The 26,601-nt window shown below is 34.7% G+C and overlaps 1 protein-coding gene across 1 annotated transcript in view; it reads left to right on the plus strand.

The window, feature by feature from the left end:
- Positions 1 to 26,601, plus strand: part of IL1RAPL2 (interleukin 1 receptor accessory protein like 2) — a 549,721-nt gene that overhangs the window by 248,784 nt on the left and 274,336 nt on the right. Inside the window, 1 exon segment of the mRNA XM_057537682.1 lies at positions 932 to 1,006. Coding sequence (XP_057393665.1) covers positions 932 to 1,006 — 75 coding nt within the window.

Here is a 26,601-nt window from a genome sequence, read left to right on the forward strand (position 1 = left end):
GGTTTGTCATAAAGCATTTTATATCTGTGTGCCAAGTCCTGACACTTCTTTCTTCTAGGTGCCTCTCTAAGTTCTACCTCTATTCCTCGATTTGTGTTATTAATTTTTCTTGCATTTCTTATTCCTTACTCTGCCTTTCCAAATCTTCTCCATTCCTTAAGGTCTGTGTGGAGACTCATTTCCTTCATAAAACTTTGCCCGACCCTGACAACAAATATTGACCTCTCCTTTCTCCATTCCTTTACCACATATAGCCTTATAGCTGAAATGCTACGATTTTATTTTTACTAAATTGTATTCTTTGTTCATCTATTTTCATGTGCTAATTCTGTGTTCGTAGTCCTAGATTATATATTGAAGGCAAAGATAAATATTTTACTTCTTTTCCCTTAGCACTTAGCATAGGACTTAGTGGACAAAAGATGCTCAATCAGTATTTTTGATCATTTATCCTAATGAAGGTACCAGTGTTTTATCATATTGTTTTAGAGATTGAGGTGGGGAGTGAGGGATGATTCAGAGGTATAGAAGGTTCAGTCCACCAGAAATGTCCATTAGGGTTATATTTCACTAAGAATATTTAGTACCACAAAGTGGGTATGAAGATTTAATGTTTATATGATTATACTTTTAAAATCTGTATTTCTTTACACTCACAAGCTTATAAAACCACTCAAAATAGACCATTCGTTTGATCTTGTTGGAAAGTGTAGCTGTCAAAGTGGCCTATTCACAGTGAATCAGTGGTGTTCTAAATGTGCTGGGAAGTGGATATTGTATGGATAGAGTAACAGCTCAAGTAGGAACACTGTCTAATAAATGTTTACGTACTCTCAAGTCTACAAACATTAAATATCATACACGATAGAATCTTTCTCATCCTGTAATTTATCTCAATTTTTCCATTACCTTCTTTCATTTTCTCTTCTAGCTTTACTCACAGACAAACCTCCCAAGCCATTGTTCCCCATGGAGAATCAGCCAAGTGTTATAGATGTCCAGCTGGGTAAGTCTCCTTCTGGGAATAATAGGTCCTAAACTTCCTCTCTGTTAACAGATGGGGAAAATTGCATGAAACAGGAAAGGTTTATTGCTACTGTCATTACATGCAAATCAATTTGTGTCTGTTCATTTATAACCCTGGAGTTCATTGCAATAGCAGTTTAAGGAAATGAGTTTGTATTGCATCAAGGAATGGTAATACTAAGTGGTTACACTGGGTATTAAGTGTGCTGTAGGACAGAGCTTTTTAACTCTGTGATTGATAGATTCCTGGGTGTCATGAATTGGTGATTGGTACAGAAAACTTTTCATGCTTATCAGTCCCAAATTTTTATTTAGAGAGCATTAACTCCTGGAGAACAATCACTTTTTTAAAATAAAAGAGCCCCTCAGTACAGACTTTAAAACGATCTGATAATATTATTTCCAATGGCACAATCCAGGGCTATTTAAAACTTGTTTTCAGGTTGAGATCCTAAATATTTATGAATCATCTGGAGTAGGAAAAAATAACAAGTTGATTTATGGGTGCTAGTGCTGTTTTACAGATTCAAAGACACAAGGTGTTGAGCCTCCTTTTTGAGTCTCCTGCCACTAAACGTTGTATTTCAAGAAATTTTTTTTTTTTTTTTTCCTCCACTGTAACAGCTCCTTTACTTTGCAGTGAAAATTGATTTGTATATTCTTTTCCTCTGAGTCCTTGTGGGATTTTTTTTTTTTAATTCAGACAGAAAGTCACAAAAATTATACTCATCCTCATCAGTTCACTCAGTCCCATGTAATTAATTTCTTTTTTTTCATCTTGATCTTTTGTTAGCACTTTTATGAGTTCATCAGTTTTTCATTAGAGTTCTGAAAATGCTTATTCATTCAGTTCAGCAGTACAGTCAGTTACCAGAAACCTGTACTTGTCAGAGTCTTTTCCATGAATTTCTTGAAGATGAAACTCTTTTATAGGAACATATTTGCAAAATCATCAGAGTACACCCAGAACTGTCTGTAAATGACAAAAGACTTAAAAATGACCATGGTTAAAGATTTGATGAAAGTTCATAATAATGCAGTTGACAAGAAAATTAGTTATTTCTGAGATATACATTTTAAAGTAATAACTAGGATTATTACTTATAACATTATACCAGAACATATAAGATTTTTAGACGTTTCCTGTAATGTCTGAAACATTTATATTAACATGTTTCCATACATATTTCCATACAAATACAAATATAAGATTTTTAGAAATTTCATGTAATGTCTGAAACATTTATATTAACATATTTCCATACATATTTCCATACAAATACAAATATAAGATTTTTAGAAATTTCATGTAATGTCTGAAACATTTATATTAACATATTTCCATACATATTTCCATACAAATACAAATATAAGATTTTTAGAAATTTCATATAATGTCTGAAACATTTATATTAACATATTTCCATACATATTTCCATACAAATACAAATATAAGATTTTTAGAAATTTCATGTACTGTCTGAAACATTTATATTAACATATTTCCATACATATTTCCATACAAATACAAATATAAGATTTTTAGAAATTTCATGTAATGTCTGAAACATTTATATTAACATATTTCCATACAAATAACCCAATGAAAGTTTAGTATTAGTTGTTTTGTTTGTTTTTTTATACTGCAGGTTCTTATTAGGCATCAGTTTTATACACATCAGTGTATACATGTCAATCCCAATCGCCCAATTCAGCACATCACCATCCCCACCTCGTCGCAGTTTTCCCCCCTTGGTGTCCATATGTCCATTCTCTACATCTGTGTCTCAACTTCTGCCCTGCAAACTGGCTCATCTGTACCATTTTTCTACGTTCCACATACATGCATTAACATACGATATTTGTTTTTCTCTTTCTGACTTACTTCACTCTGTATGACAGTCTCTAGATCCATCCACTTCTCAACAAATGACTCAATTTCGTTCCTTTTTATGGCTGAATAATATTCCATCGTATATATGTACCACTACTTCTTTATCCATTCGTCTGTTGATGGGCATTTAGGTTGCTTCCATGACCTGGCTATTGTAAATAGTGCTGCAATGAACATTCGGGTGCACGTGTCTTTTTGAATTACGGTTTTCTCTGGGTATATGCCCAGTAGTGGGATTGCTGGGTCATATGGTAATTCTATTTTTAGTTTTTTAAGGAACCTCCATATTGTTCTCCATAGTGGCTGTATCAATTTACATTCCCACCAACAGTGCAAGAGGGTTCCCTTTTCTCCACACCCTCTCCAGCATTTGTTGTTTGTAGATTTTCTGATGATGCCCATTCTAACAGGAGTGAGGTGATACCTCATTGTAGTTTTGATTTGCATTTCTCTAATAATTAGTGATGTTGAGCACCTTTTCATGTGCTTCGTGGCCGTCTGTATGTCTTCTTTGGAGAAATGTCTATTTAGGTCTTCTGCCCATTTTTGGATTGGGGTGTTTGTTTCTTTGATATTGAGCTGAATGAGCTGTTTATATATTTTGGAGATTAATCCTTTGTCCGTTGATTCATTTGCAAATATTTTCTCCCATTCTGAGGGTTGTCTTTTCGTCTTGTTTATGGTTTCCTTTGCTGTGCAAAAGCTTTGAAGTTTCATTAGGTCCCACTTGTTTATTTTTGTTTTTATTTCCATTACTCTAGGAGGTGGATCGAAAAAGATCTTGCTGTGATTTATGTCAAAGAGTGTTCTTCCTATGTTTTCCTCTAAGAGTTTTATAGTGTCCAGTCTTATATTTAGGTCTCTAATCCATTTTGAGTTTATTTTTGTGTATGGTGTTAGGGAGTATTCTAAATTCATTCTTTTACATGTGGCTGTCCAGTTTTCCCAGCACCACTTATTGAAGAGACTGTCTTTTCTCCATTGTATATCTTTGCCTCCTTTGTCATAGATTAGTTGACCATAGGTGCGTGGGTTAATCTCTGGGCTTTCTATCTTGTTCCATTGATCTATGTTTCTGTTTTTGTGCCAGTACCATATTGTCTTGATTACTGTAGCTTTGTAGTATAGTCTGAAGTCAGGGAGTCTGATTCCTCCAGCTCCATTTTTTTGCCTCAAGACTGCTTTGGCTATTCGGGGTCTTTTGTGTCTCCATACAAATTTTAAGATGATTTGTTCTAGCTCCGTAAAAAATGCCATTGGTAATTTGATAGGGATTGCATTGAATCTGTAGATTGCTTTGGGTAGTATACTCATTTTCACAATGTTGATTCTTCCAATCCAAGAACATGGTATATCTCTCCATCTGTTGGTATCATCTTTAATTTCTTTCATCAGTGTCTTATAGTTTTCTGCATACAGGTCTTTTGTCTCCCTAGGTAGGTTTATTCCTAGGTATTTTATTCTTTTTGTTGCAATGGTAAATGGGAGTGTTTCCATAATTTCTCTTTCAGATTTTTCATCATTAGTGTATAGGAATGCAAGAGATTTCTGTGCATTAATTTTGTAACCTGCAACTTTACCATATTCATTAATTAGCTCTAGCAGTTTTCTGGTGGCAGTTTTAGGATTCTCTATGTATAGTATCATGTCATCCGCAAACAGTGACAGTTTTACTTCTTCTTTTCCAATTTGTATTCCTTTTATTTCTTTTTCTTCTCTGATTGCCGTGGCTAGGACTTCCAGAACTATGTTGAATAATAGTGGTGAGAGTGGACATCCTTGTCTCGTTCCTGATCTTAGAGGAAATGCTTTCACTTTTTCACCATTGAGAATGATGTTTGCTGTGGGTTTGTCATATATGGCCTTTATTATGTTGAGGTAGGTTCCCTCTATGCCCACTTTCTGGAGAGTTTTTATCATAAATGGGTGTTGAATTTTGTCAAAAGCTTTTTCTGCATCTATTGAGATGATCATATGGTTTTTATTCTTCAATTTGTTAATATGGTGTATCACATTGATTGATTTGCGTATATTGAAGAATCCTTGCATCCCTGGGATAAATCCCACTTGATCGTGGTGTATGATCCTTTTAATGTGTTGTTGGATTCTGTTTGCTAGTATTTTGTTGAGGATTTTTGCATCTATATTCATCAGTGATATTGGTCTGTAATTTTCTTTTTTTGTAGTGTCTTTGTCTGGTTTTGGTATCAGGGTGATGGTGGCCTCATAGAATGAGTTTGGGAGAGTTCCTTCCTCTGCAATTTTTTGGAAGAGTTTGAGAAGGATGGGTGTTAGCTCTTCTCTAAATGTTTGATAGAATTCACCTGTGAAGCCATCTGGTCCTGGACTTTTGTTTGTTGGAAGATTTTTAATCACAGTTTCAATTTCATTACTTGTGATTGGTCTGTTGATATTTTCTGTTTCTTCCTGGTTCAGTCTTGGAAGGTTATACCTTTCTAAGAATTTGTCCATTTCTTCCAGGTTGTCCATTTTATTGGCATAAAGTTGCTTGTAGTAGTCTCTTAGGATGTTTTGTATTTCTGCGGTGTCTGTTGTAACTTCTCCTTTTTCATTTCTGATTTTATTGATTTGAGTCCTCTCCCTCTTTTTCTTGATGAGTCTGGCTAATGGCTTATCAATTTTGTTTATCTTCTCAAAGAACCAACTTTTAGTTTTATTGATCTTTGCTATTGTTTTCTTTGTTTCTATTTCATTTATTTCTGCTCTGATCTTTATGATTTCTTTCCTTCTGCTAACTTTGGGTTTTGTTTGTTCTTCTTTCTCTAGTTTCTTTAGGTGTAAAGTTAGATTGTTTACTTGAGATTTTTCTTGTTTCTTTAGGTAGGCTTGTATAGCTATAAACTTCCCTCTTAGAACCGCTTTTGCTGCATCCCATAGGTTTTGGGTCGTCGTGTTTTCATTGTCATTTGTCTCTAGGTATTTTTTTATTTCCTGTTTGATTTCTTCAGTGATCTCTTGGTTATTTAGTAACGTATTGTTTAGCCTCCATGTGTTTGTCTTTTTTACGTTTTTTTCCCTGTAATTCATTTCTAATCTCATAGCGTTGTGGTCAGAAAAGATGCTTGATATGATTTCAATTTTCTTAAATTTACTGAGGCTTGATTTGTGACCCAAGATGTGATCTATCCTGGAGAATGTTCCGTGTGCACTTGAGAAGAACGTGTAATCTGCCGTTTTTGGATGGAATGTCCTATATATATCAATTAAATCTATCTGGTCTATTGTGTCATTTAAAGCTTCTGTTTCCTTATTTATTTTCATTTTGGATGATCTGTCCATTGGTGTAAGTGAGGTGTTAAAGTCCCCCACTATTATTGTGTTACTGTCGATTTCCTCTTTTATAGCTGTTAGCAGTTGCCTTATGTATTGAGGTGCTCCTATGTTGGGTGCATATATATTTATAATTGTTATATCTTCTTCTTGGATTGATCCCTGGATCATTATGTAGTGTCCTTCCTTGTCTCTTGTAACATTCTTTATTTTAAAGTCTATTTTATCTGATATGAGTATAGCTACTCCAGCTTTCTTTTGATTTCCATTTGCATGGAATATCTTTTTCCATCCCCTCACTTTCAGTCTGTACGTGTCCCTAGGTCTGAAGTGGGTCTCTTGTAGACAGCATATATATGGGTCTTGTTTTTGTATCCATTCAGCCAGTCTATGTCTTTTGGTTGGGGCATTTAATCCATTCACGTTTAAGGTAATTATCGATATGTATGTTCCTATGACCATTTTCTTAATTGTTTTGGGTTTGTTTTTGTAGGTCCTTTTCTTCTCTTGTGTTTCCCACTTAGAGAAGTTCCTTTAGCATTTGTTGTAGAGCTGGTTTGGTGGTGCTGAATTCTCTTAGCTTTTGCTTATCTGTAAAGCTTTTGATTTCTCCATCAAATCTAAATGAGATCCTTGCTGGGTAGAGTAATCTTGGTTGTAGGTTCTTCCCTTTCATCACTTTAAGTATTTCATGCCACTCCCTTCTGGCTTGCAGAGTTTCTGCTGAGAAATCAGCTGTTAACCTTATGGGGGTTCCCTTGTATGTTATTTGTCGTTTTTCCCTTGCTGCTTTCAATAATTTTTCTTTGTCTTTAATTTTTGCCACTTTGATTACTATGTGTCTCGGCGTGTTTCTCCTTGGGTTTATTCTGTATGGGACTCTCTGCGCTTCCTGGACTTGGGTAGCTATTTCCTTTCCCATGTTAGGGAAGTTTTCGATTATAATCTCTTCAAATATTTTCTCTGGTCCTTTCTCTCTCTCTTCTCCTTCTGGGACCCCTATAATGCGAATGTTGTTGCGTTTAATGTTGTCCCAGAGGTCTCTTAGGCTGTCTTCATTTCTTTTTATTCTTTTTTCTTTAGTCTGTTCCGCAGCAGTGAATTCCACCATTCTGTCTTCCAGGTCACTTATCCGTTCTTCTGCCTCAGTTATTCTGCTATTGATTCCTTCTAGTGTAGTTTTCATTTCAGTTATTGTATTGGTCATCTCTGTTTGTTTGTTCTTTAATTCTTCTAGGTCTTTGTTAATCATTTCTTGCATCTTCTCAATCTTTGCCTCCATTCTTATTCCGAGGTCCTGGATCATCTTCACTATCATTATTCTGAATTCTTTTTCTGGAAGGTTGCCTATCTCCACTTCATTTAGTTGTTTTTCTGGGGTTTTTTCTTGTTCCTTCATCTGGTACATAGCCCTCTGCCTTTTCATCTTCTCTGTCTTTCTGTAACTGTGGTTTTTGGTCCACAGGCTGCAGGATTGTAGTTTTTCTTGCTTCTGTTGTCTGCCCTCTGGTGGTTGAGGTTATCTAAGAGGCTTGATGGGAGGCTCTGGTGGTGGGTAGAGCTGACTGTTGCTGTGGCGGTCAGAGCTCCTATTTCAAGAAATTTAAGCTTGAAACTCAGAGGTCTGCTAGTGTCTCTTTCAAACCACGGCCTTTACTCTAAACTATATTCTTTAACATCTGTGAGCTTTCACCTATCTTGGGTTTTATTCTATTCTTCAGTTCTAATAATTTCTTCAATTCTAAACAAGAGAACTGGGTAAATATGCTGGCAACGTATTAGTCATACTTTGGGCATATGACATTGAAATATGTGACCAGTGGTACCTACCAATTATATAGCTAAGGAAGATGAATTGGCCCCAATATTTCAGTCACTTCGGAAGTTTTTGACTCAACTTTTGATCTTTCCAATGCAACCTGGATTGTTAGAGACTTATTTCTATCTTAAAAATAGGTGAGAGAATATTACATTCCTAAGAGCTTGTTCACTTTTTAAGAATGAAATATAACACATTATAGTTAATGCAGCCTAGCAGTATGAGTACCAGAGTTAAGTATTTTAAAACAAAAAGAAAATAATAAACATGTTGTCAAGAGTAAGCTGTGAAAATGGTGAATATTTTGTCGGTAATGTTGAAGATTAGACTATGGCTGTCTCCCCACCACTTGTATATTATTTTGCAGAGTCATCACATTTTGTTAAAGCCAAATCTAGATGTGCTGACACACTCTTTCAGTAAGTTTTATATACTCACATCTTTCCATCCACACTGATATAAAATACCTCGAGGGTACTCTGGTTTGCCAGGGGTTACATGAAGCCATAAGATGATCTTGTATCATTTGTTGAAGATTTAACAAATGATAAGTTGCTAAGTGAATGCGTTATTTTTATATGAAAACATAAACTAAGGAGTAGCAAGCAAAATTCACACAACTATTTCAATTAAAACATGACTAAATTTTGTGTTTGTGGCCCCTAGGGGGATACTTCTCCTCTGCCATTAAGCAAACTTCAACAGAAAAGTGTGAGGAGTGTTGCTGTAAAGTAAGGAGGGAGACCCTTGTAGGGAGTAAATTTCATTCAGATTTACTGGGTGTCACACTTGTCTGTTCTATTCAGGACATCTCTAATAGAACAGAGATGTGTGCTTTTTATAAATATGTATTCCAACATAGGTATGTATACCAAAAAAGCTCACCAACACCACCCTGTAAAATCATTAAAGTAATTTGCTTCCAATTTACATTAGATGCAAGGCTGAACTTTTCAGTTTTTAGTTTGTTACACAATTTGGAAACAACTTTATTGACAGAAAGATGGAGACCTGCCCATTTTTCATTCCAGAAAGGCTGTTTCTCCAAGATGCTAAATCGACCATGTAATTCAGAGAAAGAAAAACAAAATCACTTAAACAAGATCTTTGGCATTTCAAGGAGCACATGACTGGTTAATTTTAAGTGATTTTAACTTTTCCACAGATTTATTTAGTACTGTTTATTCACAACTGGAAATCATTTTGTAATTTACTCATACCTCAATAGTAAGGTGATGTTAGAAGCACTATAAATGCCAGAGAGCTCTTCAGTGTTGGTGGGGGCTCTGCAGTCAGAATGATGAGGGCTTAGAAACCCTAGACATAAAAATGAGCTAGAGAAAGATAACTGTGGTGATTGGACATCCCTGTCTATATCTTGAAAACTTTTAGAATTAAGTAAGTTCTCAAAACTTCTAGAAATTATTTTACTTCATTTTTTACAGTTTACCAAGCACATGCAGTTTTACACATCCTTAAACTAGAACTAAAATGAGGACTACCCAAAATACAACAATCCAATCTAAATGGCTAAGCACATTACCAAGTTCAGTTTTGTCAAATCCCAATATTTGAAAATTTGGGATAACATTGTAGTGGATTAAAGTTAGCCCCAGATTTTCTCCTATTCCTACAATCTAAACATAGTTTCTCATTCCCCTCCCCTTGAATCTGGTTGGCCTAGGATATACTTGACCAATAGAGTGTGGTAGAAATGATATTCTGAGATGTTGGAGGTTGGGTCAAAAGAAATCTTGTAATTTCTCCTTGGATCTCTTGGTCTGGTCTGAAAGTACCATGCTGTGAGAAACTCAAGCCACATGTAGAGACCCTAGAGGTTGAGATGCCATGTGGAGAAAGAAAGGCCAATAAAACACCAAGGCACCAGACATGTGAGTGTAAGAACCCATGTTGGAAGTGGATCCTCCAGTCCCAGATGCCCTGACCTATGCCATGTAGTTCAGAGATAAACCATTGAGCTGAACTCTTCCTAGATTTCTGACCCAAAAATTCATAATGAAAAACAAACAAAAAAAAAGGGTTATCACTAGTCACTAAGCTAGGTATAGTTTGTTAAACAATAGATACCCAGAACAAACATTAATTAATTTTCTCTAGAACATTTTGAATTCCATTTTACCCATGAACAAGAGTCTCATGCAGGCATTTTATGCCAAGTTAGAAATATTGTAGGAAATATTTGAGTATCAGCTTCAAGATAGTTTTAGAAAACATGATCTAGAATTATTATTTATGTGTTTGTTTGAGGGTTGCACTCAGTTATCAGTTCTGCACATTTGTAAAGGCAATCCAGTAAATGAAAATTTTCAGTTCAGATGAACACTTTTTAGTGCATGGAGTTGGCATCAGTACAGATATTTTGTTGTGTCTCTAGAGGAAAATAAACATCTTGACTTTCTCTCTCCTATAGTGTAATCCATTAGTCATCCACAAGGTTATAGAAATTTACATACTTTTTGCTGACATAGTGATGACAGTTTGGTTGTTGCTAAATTGTGTTCACACTATAATGCTGAAAGAAGATTAATCTTAACAAGTAACTATATATTTTGAGATGATAAACATGTTCTTAACAAAATAATATTAAAATTATTGTTCTCACAAAGCAAGCCTATTCAGCTAAAGCTGCCTGTGGTAATGTATGAAATATAAAGATAAAAGAAATGTGTAAAACACACACACAAATTCAATCTGGCCCTATTACCTTCCATTTATTTTCTCCCTCTGAAAGTAAATTTAACTTTAAATTTGATGAAACAATCTTTGTTGTACCAGGGCTAATTATGTTTCTGGCAGTTGAAAAGGAATATATTTTCAGTAGTTTTATAAGAAAAAATAACACTGCATCACAGTATATTAATTTATATTGTACTTTAATATGAAATTATTAAAGCATCATAGTGATATCTGCCCCACTTGAAATGTGTTGATGCTAGGTAGACTCTCTTTTGGATACTGCTTTTTTTATAGAACACAAATGCATGCTTCACAAACTGTAAGAGACTCCTAGAAGCTTTGAAAAAGCCATGAACAAATGTGGATGAAAAGATTTGAGATCTGACATTTCATTTCAGTTAATGGTGAATTTGGAAATGTGCCCTGTTCTTCTCATTGATGATGATAACTATTTTTCCTGGGAGTTTCCTAAGACTTAAACTACCAGTCAGTGTTATGCATAAAATAAATATACCAGAAAGAAATAGAAAACATGAACAGACCAATCACAAGCACTGAAATTGAAACTGTGATTAAAAATTTTCCAACAAACAAAAGCCCAGGGCCACATGGCTTCACAGGTGAATTCTATCAAACACTTAGAGAAGACCTAACACCCATCCTTCTCAACCTCTTCCAAAATGTAGGAGAGGGAGGAATACTCCCAAACTCATTTTACGAGGCCACCATCATCCTAATAACAAAACCAGAAAGAAAGAAAACTACAGGCCAATACCACTGACGAACATAGATGCAAAAATCCTCAAAATAATACTAGCAAACAGAATCCCACAGCACATTAAAAGGATCATACACCATGATCAAGTGGGGTTCATCCCAGGAATGCAAGGATTCTTCAATATATGCAAATCAATCAATGTGATAAACCATATTAACAAACTGAAGGAGAAAAAACATATGATCATCTCAATAGATGCATAAAAAGCTCTCGACAAAGCTCAACACCCATTTATGATTAAAATCCTCCAGAAAGTAGGCATAGAGGGAACTTACCTCAACATAATAAAGGCCATATATGACAAACCCACAGCCAACATTGTTCTCAATGGTGAAAAACTGAAACCATTTCCTCTAAGATCAGGAACAAGACGAGGTTGTCCACTCTCACCACTATTATTCAACATAGTTTTGGAAGTTTTAGCCACAGCAATCAGAGAAGAAAAAGAAATAAAAGGAATCCAAATCAGAAAAGAAGAAGTAAAATTGTCACTGTTTGCAGATGACATGATACTCTACATAGAGAATCCTAAAGATGCTACCAGAAAACTACTAGAGCTAATCAATGAATTTGGTAAAGTAGCAGGATACAGAATTAATGCCCAGAAATCTCTTGCATTCCTATACACTAATGATGAAAAATCTGAAAGAGAAATTAAGGAAACATTCCCATTTATCATTGCAACAAAAAGGATAAAATAACTAGGAATCAACCTACCTAAGGAGACAAAAGACCTGTATGCAGAAAATTATAAGACACTGATGAAAGAAATCAAAGATGATACAAACAGATGGAGAGATATACCATGTTCTTGGATTGGAAGAATCAACATTGTGAAAATGACTATACTACCCAAAACAATCTACAGATTCAATTCAATCCCTATTAAACTATTAAGGGCATTTTTCACAGAACTAGACCAAATAATTTTACAATTTGTATGGAAACCCAAAGGACCCCGAATAGCCAAAGCAATTTTGAGAAAGAAAAACGGAGCTGGAGGAATCAGGCTCCCTGACTTCAGACTATACTACAAAGCTACAGTCATCAAGATAGTATGGTATTGGCACAAAAACAGAAATACAGATCAGTGGGACAGGATAGGAAGCCCAGAGATAAACCCACACACATATGGTCACCTTATCTTTGACAAAGGAGGCAAGAATATACAATGGAGAAAAGACAGCCTCTTCAATAAGTGGTGCTGGGAAAACTGGACAGCTACATGTAAAAGAATGAAATTAGAACACTTCCTAACACCATACAGAAAAATAAATTCAAAATGGATTACAGATCTAAATATAAGGCCAGACACTATCAAACTCTTAGAGGAAAATATAGGCAGAACACTCTATGACATAAATCACAGCAAGATCCTTTTGACCCACCTCCTAGAGAAATGGAAATAAAAACAAAAATAAACAAATGGGACCTAATGAAACTTAAAAGCTTTTGCACAGCCAAGGAAAAAATAAACAAGACGGAAAGACAACCCTCAGAATGGGAGAAAATATTTGCAAATGAAGCAACTGACAAAGAATTAATCTCCAAAATATACAAGCAGCTAATGCAGTTCAATATCAAAAAAACAAACAATGCAATCCAAAAATGGGTGGAAGACCTAAATAGACATTTCTCCACAGAAGATATACAGATTGCCAACAAACACATGAAAGGATGCTCAACATCACTAATCGTTAGAGAAATGCAAATCAAAACTGCAATGAGGTATCAGGTCACACCGGTCAGAATGGCTATCCTCAGAAAATCTACAAACAATAAATGCTGGAGAGGGTGTGGAGAAAGGGAACCCTCTTGCACTGTTGGTGGGAATGTAAATTGATACAGCCACTATGGAGAACAATATGGAAGTTCCTTAAAACACTAAAAATAGAACTACCATATGACCCAGCAATCCCACTACTGGACATATACCCTGAGAAAACCATAATTAAGAAGGAGACATGTACCACAATGTTCATTGCAGCACTATCTACAATAGCCAGGACATGGAAGCAACCTAAGTGTCCATCGATAGATGAATGGATAAAGAAGATGTGTCACATATATACAATGGAATATTACTCAGCTGTAAAAAGAAACAAAATTGAGTTATTTGTAGTGAGGTGGATGGACCTAGAGTCTGTCATACAGAGTGAAGTAAGTCAGAAAGAGAAAAACAAATACCGTATGCTAACACATATTTATGGAATTAAAAAAAAAGGTTCTGAGGGACCTAGGAGCAAGACAGGAATAAAGACACAGACGTAGACAATGGACTTGAGGACACGGGGTGGGGAGGAGAAGCTGGGACGAAGTGAGAGAGTAGCATTGACATATATACACTACTAAATGTAAAATAGATAGCTAGTGGGAAGCAGCTACATTGCACAGGCAGATCAGCTCCATGCTTTGTGACCACGTAGAGGGATGGGATAGGGAGGGGATATGGGAATATATGTATACATATAGCTGATTCACTTTGTTTTACAGCAGAAACTAACACAACACTGTAAAGGAATTATACTCCAATAAAGATGCAAAAAAAAAAAATAGAATAGTTTTGAGGATTGTGACAAGTGAAAGCAATTTCAGGCAAAGGTAAATGGATTACCAACGATGGATTTAGAATAAGCATCTTCAAACTTTTTGTAAAAGCCTAGATAGTAAATATTTTAGGCTTTGTGGGCTATATGTTCTTCATTATAAGTATCATGTAGTGTGAAAGTAGTATAGATATTATATAAGCATGACTGAGTCCTCATAAAACTTTATTTATGAGTACTAGGATTTCAATTTTACATAATTTTCATATGTCATGAAATATTATTCTTCCTTCAATTTGTTTTCAACTATTTGAAAAATGTAAAAATCATAGCATGTGGACCATACCAAAACAGAAGTTGGGCCTGCTGTGTCCCCGGGGTTGCAGCTTGATAATCCCTGGTGTAGAAGCAAAAAAGTACTAGGCGCCTCAGATGCTGAACATCAACTTCATGTTGAGTAAAAGTGTTTACTCGCTAATTGTTAATATGGTTATTTACATTATCCTGAGGAGTTTAAATGAAAATAATTCTTGTGGATAACTTTGGATCATTATGCTCATAACGACCAAAAAATATTTGCTAATGTATGCAAATTAGTAAATTGCAACTTTTTAGTGCTCTTTCCTATGTTGGTTCTAAAAATTAAGCAAAGGCTATTGTTTTGATAATAAACCTCAGGGTATAGAAAAAATAAAAATAAATATAAACACTGTTTATTTTCTCTTTCTGTGTTAAAGAGTCAAAAAGAAGGCCTGGGGGCCCCAATCATATAAGAAAAACTCAGACCAGTGGAATAGTTCCAAGCTAATTGAATACCAGATGAATCTGATCCAGTATGAAAGAGTCTCTTTATTTCTCTTCTATTCTCATTCAGAATTTGTTTTATTTTTATAGGCTGTTTAAATTCATACTTAATGACTGTGTTATGTGCTACTGGCTCAAACTTTCTCTGTGTGTATAAGGAGTTTTAATCTTCGTCGGAAATCAATGTCACCAGCAGTTTCTACTTAAAATTATATTAGGTCCCCTAAGAGACCACTGTATACTACAAGAGAATAAGGGAAAATATAATATTTAATGCAATACTCAGGACTACGAGGCAAAAAAATAACTGATTGAACCCTAATTTAGGAAATTAGCTGTTTAGCCAAATCAATCTTTTTTTTAAACTCAATATACCTAAAAACGTTTTTTGCATTCTTAGTTGATGCCAAACACTGTGTTAGAACCTGGGGATATAGAGGTTAACAAAATGAGGGCCTTGGCCTTAAGGTGTTTCTCAGTCTAGTGGGGAAGAGAGATGTGTAAGTAGAATTACAGTGCAATATGATAATGGCCAAAACAGAGATGGGAAAAGGGAGAGTGACATTTTTGTGGCAAGACCTCATAAATTAACAATTCTATACTCTTTGACTTTCACTCAATATAATGACAAATCTCTGTAACCTCAATCCAAGTACTAAATTTATTTGAAAATAATTAAAAATTGCCAAGATATAACCTTTTATAATAATAAATTATCCACCATTTCTTCAATATGGTAAATACTAAAAATGGAAACTTATGATATCCCTGAGTCTCTTCAGTTTAGCAAAAGTAGCAAACTATTTCTAAAGTTGTCATAGAACAAATAATCCAAAGCAGGTCACCAACCAATTGAGCTAAAATGTCAAGCCATAATTAATATCAATATAAATAGCTATACATGATTATTCCATAAGCTCGAATCATGTATATGTGTCATGTATATAATGGTGGTAGCAAGGGATTTATTTAATTATTTTTGTTTTTGTATACTCTTCCTATGCTTTTAACTTCAAATAACTCCTTAAAACCTTCATTTAATTTAGTCTTGAATAAGTGAAGACTTTGGAGAGGAAGAAGAAGGGTATCATGAGTTCACTCAGCATTCTTGGCACACATAATTGGAGCTGGTTCATGGCAGCGTTCACTGTCCCTTGTAGATATTCTAGGGTTAGTGAGCTGTTTCCAAAAGATCTATTTTTTGCAGGATAACATGTACAAGCTTAGCCTGGGGCTACACCAAACTGCAAACTATTCTATTCCCCAGATTGTACAATGTGTGCATTATTTACAGCTTTGGAAATTCTGGTCCAAGCCTTTTCCCTAAGAGTTGGCTGCCATATTAAGGCTTGAGACTGAATCTGGTTTACTTACTTTGTCTAAGTTTGTATAACTTAATCATACTTGTTTTGAGGCACTTGACAATGAAAAGAAAAAAAGTTAACACTTAAGATTTATCTGTAATGTAATGAGTTAATTATGAACATCTTAGGAATAACATGATTGTTGACCAGACCTCTATTCCATATATTGCTATTTTGGGGCATTGCTGAAGTTTATGCCTCATTGAGATAATTAATATAAGCTTGAGGGTGTTGCATCACACTTTCACTAATGCCAGTACGATGATTTTATACATATCAAAACAAAATTTGAGAATTTACTATGTATAGACACTGCAATAGGCATTTGTACATACACTGTCTTATTTATTCCTCACAAGAGCCTAAAGTAGTAGTAGGTACTGTTGAACCATTTTGCAGATGAGGAAATTCGGCCTCAGACAGATGAAATAATTTTCCTGAGGTTACATATTTAGTAAGTGGTAAAAATGGGATTTCGATCAGATTTGTCTGACTCCAAAGTTTGTGTCATTTTTATTGCAGCATACTGAGTATGGTAACTTTATCTAGGCCCAAAATTATATCCTCAAAAAAGCTATCAGGCCAATAGAGACATTTTAATAATAATAACAGCAACAATAATAATTGTATTATATGTATTATAACTACATGTGAAATGGTAATTATTTAGCAATAGCTCTACTAGTAATAATTGTTATTTTTATAATAATATTTAGTATGATTATTTAATAATAGCTCTACTACTACTAGTAGTTTTACTGCCAGTAGTAGTAGTAGTAGTTGTTGTAGTGGTAGTAGTAGTAGCAGTAATGATAGTAGAGCTATCATTTATTGATTGCTTACCACGTACTGACACTATATTAATACTTTACATGAGTTATCTCATTTAATCCTCTCAATGACTCTATGGGATGGATGCAACTATTTATCCCATTTTTAAGAGAATCATTAAGATATTATTCATACACCATACAACTGATCAACTTAAATCATACATTTCAATTATTCCTAATATATTCAAAGTTGTGCAACCCTCACAACAGTCAATTTCAGAACATTTCAACATCCCCAAAAGAAACTCCAAACCCATCAGCAGTCACTTCTCAGTCCCGCACCTTCACCCCCACCACCATCTCTAGGCAACCGCTAATCAATGTTCTTTGTCTATAAATTTGCCTATTCTGGACATTTAATATAAATGAAATCACACAACATGTGGTCTTTTGTGATTGGCTTCTTATATTTAGTATATTGTTCTCAAGGTTCAAACATGTTGTAGCTTATATAAGTACTTCATCCCTTTTTTAACTGCCAAATAATATTCCATTGTATGGATATACCACTTTTATTTATCCATACATCAATTTAAGGACATTTTTATTGTTTCTACTCTTTGGCTATTATAAAGAATGCTGTTATAAATATTAGTGTACATATTTTTTGTGTGGATATATGTTATCATTTCTCTTGGGTTATCATTTCTACCTAGGAATAGAACTGTTGGATCACTGGTCAGTCTAAATTTAAACTTTTAAGGAACTGCCAGATTTTTCCCAGAGCAACTACACCATTTTACATTCTCAGTAGAAATACACAAGCATTCCAATTTATTCACATCCTTACCAACACTTGTTGTTTTCCCTTCTTTTGATAATAGTTATCCTAGTAGGTATTTAGTGGTATCTCATTTTGGTTTTGATTTACACTTCTGTAATGGTTAATTATGTTAAGCATCTTTTTTGCGTGTTTATTTGCCATTTGTATATCTTTGGAGAAATGTCTATGGATCATTTTTAAAATGAGAAAATTTGGCTCAGAGAAGTCATATAACTTACCCAAGTTAGTAAGCAGTTTATAAATAGTGAGGCCTAAGTAAGTTGACACTCTTACCACTTACCCATAATGTCCATTCATGTTAGTACTGTTGTTTACTCAGTCTCCTTGCATTGGGGGCTTAGTTCTGTTCCCTTTTTTAAAATGGATTTTGGACAGAAGTCAAGTGATCCTATAAGTTAAAAGAGTATCCTGTGTGAATTAATTCAGTGGGAGAATAAGAATGAGTAAGAGAATTATTTTGAGTTTTTGACCTTTGTAATGCATGCCAAAACACATTTTCAAATGGCAAACTAATTCAGAACCTGCAGGCATACCTGAAAACGGGCTATGAAACACAAGGCAGTATAACAAAACTTTCCAAAGGGATGTACACTTAAGTGACCAGGAAGCTGCATGTATGCTTCATCATCTGAACAAATACCAAGAAATTCATCTGTGTCACTCAATAATAGGAGGGATAGATTAGAGACTAAAAAATACGTTAGGAAACTCTCTACTTTTGGAACTTATTAGGAATATGTGCCAACTAAGGACACTATTCCCTAATAGCATGTTCTGTCTGTATTAATATCAATACCATCAGCTTTATAATTATTTTCAGCAGTTCTGTCCTCTAACCCATTTTAACAAGTGGATAGTGTATGCTTTTTAAATATCTGAAAAGGGAAAAAATAAAGCTACCTCTTTTGACTATGTCTTAACATCCAACATGAACTGGGGGAAAAAAGGATAATTTAGGCACCCCTTCCAACTCAAATAGCTTATTTTATGTAAATAAAAGTGGATTTTATATTATAGGTAAACTTGTAGAAAATTGAGGGAAATATCACCTGGCTGGTTCACACATAAATGACTTTTAAGTGTCTTCAGAATTGAGGTGGAAGGGTGGCTTTGCATCGTTTAAATAAGTCCCTTAATTATTTTATACACTTTATTTGTACAGATCTGGCTTAAACTTTGGAAGATCTTTTGCTTCTTTAGAAATAGTTTTTTTTTCAGAAATCACATAGAGATATCAGGAGTGTTATATAAATATATGGTTTTGTTAATAGGCACATGTGTTGCTGTTAATTAGGGAACACCCGAAATTTTCCCACTTTCCTTCACATCCTTACCCTAATTATCTCCTACACTGTTATGGTGGACAACTGTAGATACGACTCAACACAAAATAAGGGCCAGGCAAGAGATCTGGAGGAAAAACTCAGAGGTTTCTGAAGACAGAGCTGATAGTCCAGAGTCAAGGTAACAACCTGAAGTCCAGAAGCTTACAGCAAGGTGGTGAGCAAATAGGTCAGGTCAAAGAACACACCAATCTTGGGCTCCTAGCAAGGTGAGAAAGTCAAAGACTGAGAAGCCATCCAAAATCAAGCAACACATGGATACTGAAAAATCAGAAACAGTGGCATTAGACCTGTAAGAGTTGGCACTTGTTTCCCATAAGAGAAAGGTATTGTCACTGGGCATGGTCCCTAAAAAGGAAGTTGGAAAGAACTGGGGCTTAGAGTAATGCAGAGGAGGACACACCTGACAGTTAGGAGCAGTTTATGAACACAGGGGTGAGAAAGGAAGCTCCATCAAAAAGAGTGAAAGGCAAACTTAGCCTGAGACCAGTTCTGATAGAAACAGTCTAGTCTTTGCCAATACCTGAATTTTTAAAATTGAATTAATAGTATATGCATCATACCCAAAAATACATTTTAGTTTTGTTTACAAATGCAGTATCAACCCCGGAGCTTCCATATATTGATATTTTGCATATGCTTTATACATTTGTTTTCCATGAACAGCAGCTTTGGTCCACTGAGGGCCTATAACAGGTAGTTTGTTTCCTTCGTTGCAAATGTGTTGGGAGTCCTCCCATTGTTATAATGATGATTTTCCATTTAATAGCTAAGCTGTTTGATAAGATTTTTACTTGGTGAGATGATAACCAAGGTGTGTCTCAAGGCTGATTGTGATGATGAGTCAGCAAAGGAACAGAAAGAATGTGAACATTTGGAGTGAGACCCTGCCATAGAGGAGAGGGAATTTTGGTTAAGGCCCAAACTGAAAAACCCTTATCTCAATTATGGAAAAATATTAAGTTCTTTAGAGAGGAAAGAATTGTGATAATTTTAGATAAGAGAATTACAGAAGGGAAAAGATTAATTTTTTAACTTTTTAATTTATATTGGAATAGAGCTGATTAACAATGTTGTGATAGTTTCAGGTGCACAGCAAAGGGACCCAGCCATACATGTGTATGTATCCATTCTCCCCCAAACTCCCCTCCCATCCAGGCTGCCACATAACACTGAGCAGAGTTCCTTATGGGGGAAGGATTAATTTTAATACTTATATCTCATATTTATGCAGTATACTTCTCTAAGTACCTCAAAGCTTTTTGTCAGGTACTATTTACTTAATTTCTTTAATATGTTTGGAAAATAGGATGAGTCATTATTAACCATAGACATGTGTTGGGATTAAAGTTCTTTGTGACACCCACAGGCATTTTAACTAAACATACTAGTGAGGAATCAGCTGGACCAGTAAATAAATGAATAAATGTTCATTTATTCATTAAATAAATGATTATTAGCCTGACCAATTATCAGGCAGCTCAGAATTACTGTTGACTCTGCTATTATATATGTACAATTATATAGCAGGGATGATCTATTTACTCACTTCTGTATGTTTTGCTACTTTCTATCTCACTCTAGTAATTAGCTTATTAACCTAGTAACAGCTGTTCTCATGAGTGACCACTTAGTATATCAGACTAGTAGGTCTTAAACTTTGATTGGTAGCCTGTGTTTGCATTTACTCTTTGGCTCTATGTGTTGATTCTTGGTACTTTAGTTTTTACATTCTTCTGATGTGCAAAGTATTCTTAAAGAGGACAGGTAAAAAAGCAAATAAAACGGTGATAGTAGTGGGTACATGTTAACATTTGCAAAGGATAAGAGGGAGACCCTGCCTTCATACAATGTGTAGAAATAGCTCAGTAAGAATGGAACTTCTCTTTGTCAAAGGCAAGTCCATGGTTCTATTAGTCCTCTAGGCTATTGTTTCTTTTAAACCTTCTATTTGACTTCTGTTATGTCTGTATATGCCAAAGAATAATTCTATTAATCATCTTCAGTTGTCTTCTCCAAATGGATTGTTTTATTGTATTTAATCTACTCTTATCAGCATTTTAATTACATCCCTTTATTTATAGCAGAAGTAAACTTAGTACAATTTATTTCATTCTACAGATCTGGAAACCAGTGTCACATCCAAAGTCACTGAACAAACAGACCAAGATCATTCAGTATAAAATGTCTCAAACTTTTCCCCTCTGTTTCAAAATGTCTCTTAATTTTTATCCTTTCTTCTCCCCTTTCCTCTATTCTAGGAAGAAGAGGTGCCATGAATTCTTTCCAAATTTAAATTGTCTATGCCTGCTCTTGATTCCACCCTTCCCATGTCTTTTGTTACCCATGAATTATTCTTTCTTTCAACTGCATTTTTAACTCTGTCCCAAAGTAAATGCACTAATTTTTCTCCCATCCTAAACAAAATATATATTAGAAAAAAAAAACATTTTCTGTATCCTGCTTCTTCTTCAAGATACACTGTTCCATCTCTATTTTTCCTGTCCACACTCAATTGCTTGATACATAGACCATCTGTTTTACCATATATCATTCACTTCCCACCTTATTGAACCTGAGTTCAATGCCACAATTCTGTTGAAGCTCATCTCTCAGTTACTTAATTAATTATCTTCTTATAATTATCTAATTCTGCAGCCTCCTCTATTGCCTCTTCCATTTTAGGATCATTTTACACCTTTTGGCACCATTGAATATGTTCTTTTCCAGTACCTTGCTTGGCACACAGTACATGTTTAGTGTGTGAAGAATACCTCCTTTTTCTTCCAAATCTCCTGTTTACTCTTCTAGTTCTTAACCTAATTATCTTCTTGTTTCTTCTCAATTTCTCTTTCTGATCTCTCTTCCTACAACTGCTTCGTTAATTGGTGTTAGTGGGAAATAGGATCAGTACAAGTTTAAACCATAAGGATAATTTTTAAATATTCACAAATTTACATTATGAGAACATGGGTTTGGCTAATATGTAGGCCTTTATTAAATAAGATAGAAGTGCCTGCTTTGATTTATTTGGTAAAAAGGAATGCCTAGTCTTAATTAATGAAAGCTTTAAGAAAGGACTCTCATTTTTTTTTTTCCACACACACACACTGTATTTTATTTTTACAAGAGATAAATAGACTGACACCAAGCATCGTACATGGATGACCACAACAAAAGCAACAATGATTGCAATTACCAAACGTGAAACACACTTATACTATGTCATAATATTGACATTCAGTCCAGTAATCCTCCACTGTAACAGCTCCTTTACTTTGCAGTGAAAATTGATTTGTATATTCTTTTCCTCTGAGTCCTTGTGGGATTTTTTTTTTTTAATTCAGACAGAAAGTCACAAAAATTATACTCATCCTCATCAGTTCACTCAGTCCCATGTAATTAATTTCTTTTTTTTTTTCATCTTGATCTTTTGTTAGCACTTTTATGAGTTCATCAGTTTTTCATTAGAGTTCTGAAAATGCTTATTCATTCAGCTCAGCAGTACAGTCAGTTACCAGAAACCTGTACTTGTCAGTCTTTTCCATGAATTTCTTGAAGATGAAACCCTTTTATAGGAACATATTTGCAAAATCATCAGAGTACACCCAGAACTGTCTGTAAATGACAAAAGACTTAAAAATGACCATGGTTAAAGATTTGATGAAAGTTCATAATAATGCAGTTGACAAGAAAATTATTTCTGAGATATACATTTTAAAGTAATAACTAGGATTATTACTTATAACATTATACCAGAACATATAAGATTTTTAGACGTTTCCTGTAATGTCTGAAACATTTATATTAACATATTTCCATACATATTTCCATACAAATACAAATATAAGATTTTTAGAAATTTCATGTAATGTCTGAAACATTTATATTAACATATTTCCATACATATTTCCATACAAATACAAATATAAGATTTTTAGAAATTTCATGTAATGTCTGAAACATTTATATTAACATATTTCCATACATATTTCCATACAAATACAAATATAAGATTTTTAGAAATTTCATGGAATGTCTGAAACATTTGTATTAACATATTTCCATACAAATAACCCAATGAAAGTTTAGTATTAGTTGTTTTGTTTGTTTTTTTATACTGCAGGTTCTTATTAGGCATCAGTTTTATACACATCAGTGTATACATGTCAATCCCAATTGCCCAATTCAGCACACCACCATCCTCACCTCATCGCAGTTTTCCCCCCTTGGTGTCCATATGTCCATTCTCTACATCTGTGTCTCAACTTCTGCCCTGCAATCTGGCTCATCTGTACCATTTTTCTAGGTTCCACATACATGCATTAATATACGGTATTTGTTTTTCTCTTTCTGACTTACTTCACTCTGTATGACAGTCTCTAGATCCATCCACTTCTCAACAAATGGCTCAATTTCGTTCCTTTTTATGGCTGAGTAATATTCCATTGTATATATGTACCACTACTTCTTTATCCATTCGTCTGTTGATGGGCATTTAGGTTGCTTCCATGACCTGGCTATTGTAAATAGTGCTGCAATGAACATTCGGGTGCACGTGTCTTTTTGAATTACGGTTTTCTCTGGGTATATGCCCAGTAGTGGGATTGCTGGGTCATATGGTAATTCTATTTTTAGTTTTTTAAGGAACCTCCATATTGTTCTCCATAGTGGCTGTATCAATTTACATTCCCACCAACAGTGCAAGAGGGTTCCCTTTTCTCCACACCCTCTCCAGCATTTGTTGTTTGTAGATTTTCTGATGATGCCCATTCTAACAGGAGTGAGGTGATACCTCATTGTAGTTTTGATTTGCATTTCTCTAATAATTAGTGATGTTGAGCATCTTTTCATGTGCTTCGTGGCCGTCTGTATGTCTTCTTTGGAGAAATGTCTATTTAGGTCTTCTGCCCATTTTTGGATTGGGGTGTTTGTTTCTTTGATATTGAGCTGAATGAGCTGTTTATATATTTTGGAGATTAATCTTTTGTCCGTTGATTCATTTGCAAATATTTTCTCCCATTCTGAGGGTTGCCTTTTTGTCTTGTTTATGGTTTCCTTTGCTGTGCAAAAGCTTTGAAGTTTCATTAGGTCCCACTTGTTTATTTCTGTTTTTATTTCCATTACTCTAGGAGGTGGATCGAAAAAGATCTTGCTGTGATTTATGTCAAAGAGTGTTCTTCCTATGTTTTCCTCTAAGAGTTTTATAGTGTCCAGTCTTACATTTAGGTCTCTAATCCATTTTGAGTTTATTTTTCTGTATGGTGTTAGGGAGTATTCTAATTTCATTCTTTTACATGTGGCTGTCCAGTTTTCCCAGCACCACTTATTGAAGAGACTGTCTTTTCTCCACTGTATATCTTTGCCTCCTTTGTCATAGATTAGTTGACCATAGGTGCGTGGGTTAATCTCTGGGCTTTCTATCTTGTTCCATTGATCTATGTTTCTGTTTTTGTGCCAGTACCATATTGTCTTGATTACTGTAGCTTTGTAGTATAGTCTGAAGTCAGGGAGTCTGATTCCTCCAGCTCCATTTTTTTGCCTCAAGACTGCTTTGGCTATTCGGGGTCTTTTGTGTCTCCATACAAATTTTAAGATGATTTGTTCTAGCTCCGTAAAAAATGCCATTGGTAATTTGATAGGGATTGCATTGAATCTGTAGATTGCTTTGGGTAGTATACTCATTTTCACAATGTTGATTCTTCCAATCCAAGAACATGGTATATCTCTCCATCTGTTGGTATCATCTTTAATTTCTTTCATCAGTGTCTTATAGTTTTCTGCATACAGGTCTTTTGTCTCCCTAGGTAGGTTTATTCCTAGGTATTTTATTCTTTTTGTTGCAATGGTAAATGGGAGTGTTTCCATAATTTCTCTTTCAGATTTTTCATCATTAGTGTATAGGAATGCAAGAGACTTCTGTGCATTAATTTTGTAACCTGCAACTTTACCATATTCATTAATTAGCTCTAGCAGTTTTCTGGTGGCAGTTTTAGGATTCTCTATGTATAGTATCATGTCATCCGCAAACAGTGACAGTTTTACTTCTTCTTTTCCAATTTGTATTCCTTTTATTTCTTTTTCTTCTCTGATTGCCGTGGCTAGGACTTCCAGAACTATGTTGAATAATAGTGGTGAGAGTGGACATCCTTGTCTCGTTCCTGATCTTAGAGGAAATGCTTTCAGTTTTTCACCATTGAGAATGATGTTTGCTGTGGGTTTGTCATATATGGCCTTTATTATGTTGAGGTAGGTTCCCTCTATGCCCACTTTCTGGAGAGTTTTTATCAGAAATGGGTGTTGAATTTTGTCAAAAGCTTTTTCTGCATCTATTGAGATGATCATATGGTTTTTATTCTTCAATTTGTTAATATGGTGTATCACATTGATTGATTTGCATATATTGAAGAATCCTTGCATCCCTGGGATAAATCCCACTTGATCGTGGTGTATGATCCTTTTAATGTGTTGTTGGATTCTGTTTGCTAGTATTTTGTTGAGGATTTTTGCATCTATATTCATCAGTGATATTGGTCTGTAATTTTCTTTTTTTGTAGTGTCTTTGTCTGGTTTTGGTATCAGGGTGATGGTGGCCTCATAGAATGAGTTTGGGAGTGTTCCTTCCTCTGCAATTTTTTGGAAGAGTTTGAGAAGGATGGGTGTTAGCTCTTCTCTAAATGTTTGATAGAATTCACCTGTGAAGCCATCTGGTCCTGGACTTTTGTTTGTTGGAAGATTTTTAATCACAGTTTCAATTTCATTACTTGTGATTGGTCTGTTCATATTTTCTGTTTCTTCCTGATTCAGTCTTGGAAGGTTATACCTTTCTAAGAATTTGTCCATTTCTTCCAGGTTGTCCATTTTATTGGCATAAAGTTGCTTGTAGTAGTCTCTTAGGATGTTTTGTATTTCTGCGGTGTCTGTTGTAACTTCTCCTTTTTCATTTCTGATTTTATTGATTTGAGTCCTCTCCCTCTTTTTCTTGATGAGTCTGGCTAATGGCTTATCAATTTTGTTTATCTTCTCAAAGAACCAACTTTTAGTTTTATTGATCTTTGCTATTGTTTTCTTTGTTTCTATTTCATTTATTTCTGCTCTGATCTTTATGATTTCTTTCCTTCTGCTAACTTTGGGTTTTGTTTGTTCTTCTTTCTCTAGTTTCTTTAGGTGTAAGGTTAGATTGTTTACTTGAGATTTTTCTTGTTTCTTTAGGTAGGCTTGTATAGCTATAAACTTCCCTCTTAGAACCGCTTTTGCTGCATCCCATAGGTTTTGGGTCGTCGTGTTTTCATTGTCATTTGTCTCTAGGTATTTTTTTATTTCCTGTTTGATTTCTTCAGTGATCTCTTGGTTATTTAGTAACGTATTGTTTAGCCTCCATGTGTTTGTCTTTTTTACGTTTTTTTCCCTGTAATTCATTTC

This window comes from Balaenoptera acutorostrata, chromosome X, assembly GCF_949987535.1.
Source record: "Balaenoptera acutorostrata chromosome X, mBalAcu1.1, whole genome shotgun sequence".
In the NCBI taxonomy this organism is placed as follows: domain Eukaryota; kingdom Metazoa; phylum Chordata; class Mammalia; order Artiodactyla; family Balaenopteridae; genus Balaenoptera; species Balaenoptera acutorostrata.